This window comes from Drosophila willistoni (genome assembly GCF_018902025.1).
Source record: "Drosophila willistoni isolate 14030-0811.24 chromosome 2R unlocalized genomic scaffold, UCI_dwil_1.1 Seg200, whole genome shotgun sequence".
Taxonomy (NCBI): Eukaryota; Metazoa; Arthropoda; class Insecta; order Diptera; family Drosophilidae; genus Drosophila; species Drosophila willistoni.
In genome coordinates, this window is record NW_025814051.1 from 26,478 (window position 1) to 35,227 (window position 8,750).

General features: G+C 37.6%; 2 protein-coding genes across 3 annotated transcripts; one reads left to right on the forward strand and one right to left on the reverse strand.

Annotated features, from left to right (window-relative positions):
- Window positions 1–1,380: 1,380 nt before the first annotated feature.
- LOC6643481 (DNA polymerase delta subunit 3) lies at window positions 1,381–2,975 on the forward strand. The gene is made up of 2 exons (XM_023176433.2): window positions 1,381–1,594; window positions 1,658–2,975. Exons 1-2 carry the CDS (start codon window positions 1,449–1,451, stop codon window positions 2,832–2,834), a joined length of 1,323 nt encoding a protein of 440 aa, XP_023032201.1. The 5' UTR covers window positions 1,381–1,448; the 3' UTR covers window positions 2,835–2,975.
- Window positions 2,976–4,169: 1,194 nt separating this feature from the next.
- On the reverse strand, window positions 4,170–8,530 carry LOC6643480. Of its 2 annotated transcripts, none has more exons than XM_002066467.3 (6): window positions 7,862–8,530; window positions 7,263–7,503; window positions 6,918–7,201; window positions 5,800–6,847; window positions 5,390–5,732; window positions 4,170–4,937 (listed from the first exon to the last, which is right to left on the reverse strand). In XM_002066467.3, the coding sequence occupies exons 1-6, from the start codon at window positions 8,281–8,283 to the stop codon at window positions 4,630–4,632; spliced, it is 2,646 nt and encodes an 881-aa protein (XP_002066503.1). In that variant the 5' UTR covers window positions 8,284–8,530; the 3' UTR covers window positions 4,170–4,629. The 2 variants fall into 2 exon arrangements, with proteins under 2 accessions (XP_002066503.1, XP_023032206.1); XM_023176438.2 differs by lacking the exon at window positions 4,170–4,937 and adding an exon at window positions 4,984–5,052.
- Window positions 8,531–8,750: the final 220 nt, after the last annotated feature.

Consider the following 8,750-nt stretch of genomic DNA (forward strand, 5'->3'; position numbering starts at 1 on the left):
CCACTGTCCAGGTTTGTCAGGTATATGACGAAAATCTAAAATGGCCTATTTATTAGCGCATTTTCATGTGTAATATTTACATATGTAAACTGTAAACTTGCTTTGTGCACATACATATGGCTTCGTGTGATGCCGGAATTCGTCTATATTCATGGCGTACACTGAATCCTCCCGCACCCTATTGAGGGTCTTCGGATTAAAAAATGTCGTCTTCTTCACCATGTTGAGCCTTTCCTGCAAGCGTTCTAGAAACTTCTCCTCAGTCGCTGAGTTCATATTTCCTAGACCGGGAAGGAATCAAGGCTATATTCCAGATTTTGGCAGATTATTTAGCGCTTTTCCATTTTGCCGCCAACACGTTTTACATTTCCTTTTTATCGAAGCCCACCTAATCAATATTTTATCGAATATTTGTGGTGTTGCCAGCAGCGAATTTAATTCCGAAATTTTGAAGCTTTTTTTTAGCCGGAAACCGCTGAAAACTTAATTTTCTTTTCTTTATTTTTCTTTTTTCTTAATTACACAAAATTAAGCAAATTTTTTGCAGTTCATCACTAATAATTTTTAAAAGTATTTTTATAGTACTATCGACCCTTTAGGGCCTCCTGTTTTTATCTGTTGAGAAAAAACCCAAATCTTTGGTATGTTTAGGTCCTGTGGTTGAAATCAGAAGAAACACCAGACCAATATAATTTACGATTTATAATATAACCATTTAATCACATTGAATTTTTGTTAGATATGTTAACAAAATTAAACTAATTGTACTTGTTTAGTTTTTGAGAAATATTTATAGAGATTATATTTAATTATATGTGTAAGTATACTTATATTCATTTTCCATTCATTTTAATGTTCAAATTAAGTTAAAATGAAAGTTTCTAAAGAGAAACTAAAATATATAATCGATAAAGTATGGCATTAAAGCCAAACAACATGGGATGACTTCTTTTGTTACACATTGTATAATAATAAATTTAGTTTTTAATCACTTGGCATTTACAGCCAACACTGTAAATAAAGGATATCAATGGATAAATCCTGCTAAGTCCTAATAAAACATAATGAAACTGAGCAAATGTTGCCTTTTTACCAGAATATTGACTAATAATATGAGAAATTATTCCAAATCCAGGTAAAGGATCAAGTATTTAAGTTTCGATCTGGTAATAATAACTGAAATTACTGTTGTAATACAGCTCCTAAAACGTTGCTTGGTCGTTTTCAATGGCTTCCAAACTGCAGCTCGTTTTCAACGCTTTTAAAACTGTAGCCAAGAGATGACGCCACTGTGCCGTATCTCGCCCCCTATTTGTTCTATTTACCTATATTTTCAAAGTAATCGCTTACCAACACGATACTATCGATGGTTCCATCGATTGTTTTGCAGCCCTACCTCGCGCCCATTTTATTGTTTGCATGTTTATTTCTCAAATTGTTTTGCAAAAATGTCTCTTAAAAAGGCTCTGGATGATTGTTTAATTGATTTCGATCGACGTGTGCTGGTCACCGATCTGCTGGAGGAATACAAATTGTCCTACAAAGAAGTCAGTGAAACACTAGAAGAGTTCATCAAAAAACAAGAAGAAAACAAGTGGGCAACAAATTTATTTACATTGAAATTTGGCAATTCCATAATCTCACCTTTGTATTTCAGAAACAATTTAAGTATTAAGTATGAAAAGCGTTTCCTCGTCCATGGCATGCAAAAAGAGGAACCAGGCAGGGAACTGTACACTGTGGTGCAGGAGAATAAGCTTAAGGATTGGCTACAGAAACTTCGAAATGCCGAGTCAAAGTTGTATAGTGTGGAAGTGGCTGGTGGCTCCAAGAGCGCAGCTCCTGTCTTCAAACCCATGCAGCACTTGGAGGTACAACTGAAGAAACTGGAAAGACGTGCAGGTGTCACAAACCCATCTGCCGCAACCAATGGGGTAACTAATGGCGTTCAGAAGGCAGCTCCTGCTGCCACAAATGGAGTTCATAAGGCGACCAATGGAGTTCACAAAGAGGAGAAGGTGGAAAAGGAAGCAAATCCCTCGACCAGTGGCAGCAAGAAAAATCACGAGCCAGAACCCAAAAAGACATCGCCCAAAGAAGCGACAGTAAAATCAAAGAAAGGCGGCATTAATAGTTTCTTTTCGGCTGCTCCTCCAGCTAACAACAAGTCGAAGGAGACAAAAGCTACCCCAGTGAAAACCACCTCTTCTGGTACCATGGATAGTTTCTTCAAAAAGAATCAAACAGCTACAGCTGCTGCTCCTGCAGCTTCAACCTCAAAGACCAAACCCAAAGCAAAAGAATCCCCGACTATTAAAGAAGTCAAGAAAAAATCGCCCGCCAATACCTCCGTACAACTATTCCTTGCAGAAAGTGAAGAAGAATCTTCGGATGAGGAGGAAAAGCTGGACAAGTTGCGTCGCCAAGTGGTTGGATCTGGTGATGAAGCCGATGCAGATGATAAGCCCTCAGTCTCGAAACGTCGTCGTATTGTCGACTCGGATGATGAAGAGCAGCCTACAAAAAAATCAAATGAAAACAAACCAACTACAACTGCAGCCCCCGCAGAAGAGCAAATAATGGAAGTGGATGATGATGAGCCGGCAAATGAAACTTATTTGGATGAAGATGGTTTTGTCATTACCCAACGTAAGCCAAATAAAACTAAATCTCAGCCAGCCAACGCCAACAACAAGAAGAAAACATCTCCACCAAGTAAACCGACAGCGACAGCTGCAAAAAAGAAGTCCCCGCCATCAGCTGTCAAAAATGGTCCAAAAGATACCGTTAAAACCAAACAGGGCAACATTATGAGTTTCTTTAGCAAGAAATGAAACTCTTTAGTAAATTGGCTTAAGAATTTGTTTTTTTCTCTTTTCTGTAAGTCAACAATGTTTATACAAATTACAAAAACAAAATTATTGAAATATTTATAATTTTTTTGGTAAACTTATTCAACTCCTTTCCCATTACAAGCTCTTGGAAGAAACTTCTTTTGAAATTGTTTACAGGTCAAGTTTAAAACTCTAATCAAAATTATAAAAAAAGATTTTCAGACACATTTCTATAAAACACAATTTACCAATTTGCTTAAATCAAAATTTCTAAAGACTTTTTGACATGTAGAAAGTATATTGTTAAAACTGTATAGTAAAAGATTTCTAGTTACATTTCTATAAAGATTTTAAGCCCAACAATTAGTTAAATTTTAGCAACCACATTTTCCATTTTCACATTTCTACATAATTTAAAATAATTTTGTTGTTAAAAAGAATTTTTTTATTGCATTTGTTTTTCTTTTTTTTGATTTTTTCATTTGTTTTTTTTCTTTTTATAATAGCTGCTAGAATTTGTTTGAGTATCTTGTATTTTTGTAGTTTAGTTATTTATATATATGTATATATATTTTTTTTCAAATATATATGTAGTTAGCTGTGTATGTGTGTGTGTGTGTGTGTGTGTTAGTGTAACTGAGATCTCTGCCTTGGCCTATGCTGTATCAGTGCGTTTCTGTTTTTTTTTTATTCATTTTTTTTAAACATATTTCAAAACACTTTCAAAAATTAAGGCGAGGTTTCGAAAAACATTTTTCTTCGTTTGTTTTAATATATATATATATAATATAATATAATATTTGTTTGTTGGTTTTTCCTTCGTTCGTTTTTATTTTTTATAATATTTAGATTAAATTGTTGTTGCAGTGATTGCGTTTCGTAACTCATGTTAAGCATAATTTTTGTTTTGTTTTTGTTTTTAATTATAAAAAATAGCTTACAGTCGTCTGCAATGCTTGCAAATATTGGAGGATTTACACGGTTAGGAGAGTTTAATTGAGTTTTTTTTTTTTTTGATTTAATTTGATTTTATTGTTTGTTATTAACCATAACCGTTTTGTGTGTGTATAATTTTTGGTAAAAACCAATGCTAAGCTTAGTTAGAAGCTTCTCAGAAGCTAAAATAATGCTTATTAGCTAAAAAAATTGTTTTGATTTGATTTAACATTGAACATTGTTTTTTTTTGTTTTTGTCGTCACTGTGCGAAAAGAGCAAAGGTTGGACAAGGGGAGGGATGAGGATTAGATGCCTAAGGTGCTTTCAATTAAAGCAAATACTTTTACACTAATTTGAAAAAATATTTTCAAATTAATTATTTAAAATTTGTGTGTGTTTATTATTATTGTTGTTGTTCTTCTTCTTCTTAGCACACAGTGACCCACAAATCCGTATATTCTTTTGAAAATTATTGCAATGTAAATCGAAAACGAAAAGAGAATACATTTTGCTAAAATTTGAAAATAGTTATCCTAAAAAAGAGGTGGCAGGAAGATAAAAGGAGAGAGATATGATATGAATGTAATGTCTGTCTGTGTGTGATATGATCTCTAAATATGCCTTTTTTTTTGATTATTATTTTTTCTTCTTCAAATTACTTAATGATCTAAATGAATGTAACATTCGTTTCGTACAATTTAATATCTCAGCACCATTTTTATCTAATAGCACAAAGTTGTGTGTTTGTGTGTGGGTGTGTGTGTGTGTGTATGAAAATGAATTAACAATCTGTGTGATGGGGATTTTTCCTACAATAAGAAAACAAATTTGAACTATTTTATCTATATATCTGATTTGTTAGACTTGCGTATCTACGATGCTGCCATAGGATTCTTCAGCGAATTTGGGCGCAATATAATCCTCATAGTAATTGATGAATATATCCTTATACTCATCGGCAATAAACTCGAGAGCATTAAGCATTTGCATTAGCTCACGATCATTGCATTTATATGTGCTCAATGCCATCACATCCCAGAAATAGGCAAAATGCTTAACATACTCAATCGATTGGCTACCATATTGGGATACAACATTGGGCAAAGCGGCGCGCATTATTGAGCCAAGTTTATTGAATTCCCAATCATCTAGTACGGTGGCTCCTTCTACATCAGGAAGATTAGAATTTTGGGGGTAAAAAAAGGCGAAAGAGAAGAACAAAGAGATAGTTGATAGTTGTAGATGAGATAGAGAAATATATAGTCTAAGGAATAGCTAAAACTTTGTTGCCAATATAATAAATTATGTGATTGAAAGTAAATTTTAGATAAAGTAAAGTAAAAGATAAATAGTAATAGTAATTGAATACTTTTGTAGTAAAAATTATCTTATGTGCTTTCATAGGCAAATCTAGAACTATTAAATGTGCCCCTAAAGGTATGCAACAGGCTGTAAAAATGGTTTATTGTTAATGACTTTAACAATGTTTGCTTATTTTATGTGGATTCCAACCGAACGATATTTCAAGTGGACAGTTATTAGACTGCTTATTGCATACTTTAGTGGGCAAATTTGTCCCCAGATTTACCACCATGTGCTCTAAGCAAGAAAAACCTACCTCGATGCACCATTAGGCATTGTTCCAGCAAAAGTCTGGCCAGGACTACTTTACACTCATGGAGATCCATTAGCTGATTCTCTGATCTCTCAATTGCTGCATAAAGTTTACAACGCTCCTCAATTAGCTCACAGTCGATTAACGCTGTTTGAAATGCCCAAAACCATTCCAATTTCTGCGCTTCACCACAATGCGGACACATGATTAGCTCTGCTCCATTATGTTCAGGTTGGGTATAGTCCTCGGACAACCACCATCGTAGATTTGGTGCATTATGCAAAGCATTGGGTACGAAAATTTCCATGCACTTGGAATTATCACAACGATAGCGATGAAATTTATGCTGAAAAACAAGAAAAAAATATTGTTAATTATCAATTAAATACATAAGGATCATTGTGAATGCTTACAAATTGTTCATCCGCTTGAGAAATCTGGCATGAGGTGCAATTACAATCAATGCCACGACTTTTCAGTTGAATATGTCGCTCCTCCCGCGACATTTGGTGATCATTGCCAGTGGCAAAGCAATTATATATACCTGATCCCGAGGGCAAATCCATTAGGGCCAAGGCAGTGAGTTTGCGTCCCGAGAATTTACTACAAATTGTCGATGAACAACTATGTCGGCAGAGGCTCATTGTTTCAGAGTAGACAGCATAAGAGACCACGGCCACTTCACCGGCCAGCAGATGTAAATGTCCTTCCTGCAGTCGATTCGGAGCTGCCCATAGTTGAAACTCTTGATACGGTGAGAATATATGCGGATCAGCTGGTAGTACAAAGGAGCGGCAACGTATGAGTGATTTATGGCGCAACTGGCCAATGTGACGTAATAATAAGGCGGCGCAGAGAAGCTCCCACTCGCCATTGGACAATCTAGAGGCTGTGGGCAAACTATGTTCCAACTGATCGAAGAATGTGGTGCATTTACTTAAATAGATGGCCAAAACGTGCGATGCCAGAGCCAAGGCCAAGAGGGTTCTTGAAGTCTTCTCCTCGTGCAATTGTTCCATTCTCAGTACCGAGCAATAGGCTATATCTTGACGGTCAAGAAGTGCTCCATTGATGGCTCCCCATAGCTTATTCATTGTGGGTTTCTTACGACAATGTGAGAGCAGTTCTGGCAGTCCTGAGACAAGCATACGAAATGCCAATTGCAGAAGGCGAGGCATACCAAAAACCTCGCCAAACGATTCAAACAGTTCGATTTGATGGCCAAAACATTCCAAAGCATGAATGGGGGCATGTTTGAAGCGACACTGACGTGAACAGTAGACAACCAGACGATTGGAGCAGTAAATGCAGGGAAATGGTATAAACTGACTGATGCCACAATTATCGCAAACCCGACAATTGCCACTGGGAACCATGGCAACAGCCTCGGATTCGAAAATCAAGGCGTTCTTGGACAATGCTCGGGTTGTTTGCAACGATGAACGATTGTCCATCCAGGCACTGCAAGAGAAAAGGGTGGAAATTATAGGTAATGTATTGGATAATGGATAACCACAAGATGCCCACTCACATCTCAAAGGCTTTCGTATCATTCGTTTGCAGATCATCTCCAGTTTGCACAGCCATCTCAAAACGCTCCACTTTAAGCACTTCACACTGATGCCAAAGCTCATGGGTGCGCGACTCAAAGACTTCGTTCAGTTCGGCAATGTGCAGCAATTCATGAAGATGCTCCTCGCATAGAGCGAAATTGCGCAGCTTTAAGGCACAAGCGGCTTGTCGCAACTTAATCAATGGTAAATACTCCTCCGGATAGCCCAGATCCAAAGCGCACAGACAGTCATCATAGGATTCCTAAGCGACAATATGATTATCGGTATTAATCCAATCAATGGTCAAGTCTCATTTAACTCACCGAATACATGCCACAATCATAGAGGACCAAGGATCGATTGGCATGGGCCAAGGCGGCGGCTAAACTATTCCTGGCGGGTGCTAAAAATATGGCTTCTGTGAAGAGATCGCTGGCCTTAAGTGAATGCCTCTCCTTGCGGTATAAATCGTTGCCGGCCTCACGCATGCGACGTGATTCCTCCTCCGATTTGAAGTGGGCGGTTTGTTCACGCAGACGTTGAAACCATTTAAGTACGTGCGTTCTACAGAGGGAGAGGCGGAGGAGTGGGTGGAGGTGGAGGATGTAACAAAGAAAAGCAGTTCTTACTTAATTATTCACGGCAAATGTCAAAACGCAAATGACCCAAATACCAAATTCGACAGCAAACAATGTGGCCCGAAAAACTAACCATTCAAGCACATGCAATGCCTTTCTGCCAGGGCAGTAGAAGTAATGAAATGATTTCATAACGGAAGAAAATAATAATGAATCAAAATTATAAGTAGTTATAAATTTAATTATAAACCCAAAATGCAAAACCCCAAAACTGTACGGGGCTAGCGAATTTAGAGGGGCAAATAATCGATCGAAAGTCGGGGGTTTTTCCATCCCTGACTCACCTGAAATCCACCAGGGGTTCCCTTGTTGCTGTTGCTGTGACAGTGGGTGAAATGCTTAATCCGCCCACTGCACCAATCAGGTCATCTTCCACTTCACCATTCTCTGGCCTAGACAATGGCGCTTCATCCTTATCTCTATGCTCATGTTCCTCTTGTTCCTTATCCTTATCATAGGGCGGTAACTTTTGTCGCTGTGCTGGCGCCAATAGCAATAACAATTGTAATTCATCTTTATAATGTAAATCATTGAGATTTAACCTATCCAATTGTAGGCCAATTAAATCACCAAGAGTTAGACTAGAGCCAGAAACAGGTGCATGTCCATGTGCATGTGCAGCAGCAGGTGGAGGAGGAGGAGCAGCAGTAGCAGCGGGTTGGTTACATTTGTTATTCACATGCGCGAAGGAAGAAGAAGAGGCCATCACTTGTGGGTGGTGTTGTTGTTGTTGTTGCTATTGGTGTTGGTCTTGCCGTTTTTTTGCCTTTCTATATAGTTGGTTTTTCTCGGTTTTATTTTGGAGGGGTGTCCGTGATTTACCACTTAATCAGCCATCATTCAAAATTGGTCAATGTTCTGCTACACCTGGCGAGTCGAATACTAATAGTTTATACGCACAACAACCCATTATTGTTTAATATCGAAACTTCAGCGAATTCGTGCACGTTATGCTTTTCATATTGATTTTTTTATAATGACCGTTACAGCAAACGGTTCGACATTGGTGCGCTTTGGTTCGACCCAGACCTTAGCACTTTTTACTCAGACCTTAGCACTTAAACTCAGATTTTTCCCTCTATCTGGCAGCACTGCCATGGAGCGCTAAATTCGAAACGAAATTTGTTTACGACAAACTTTTAACTTTCTTCATTAAGCGCAATAAATCTTGTC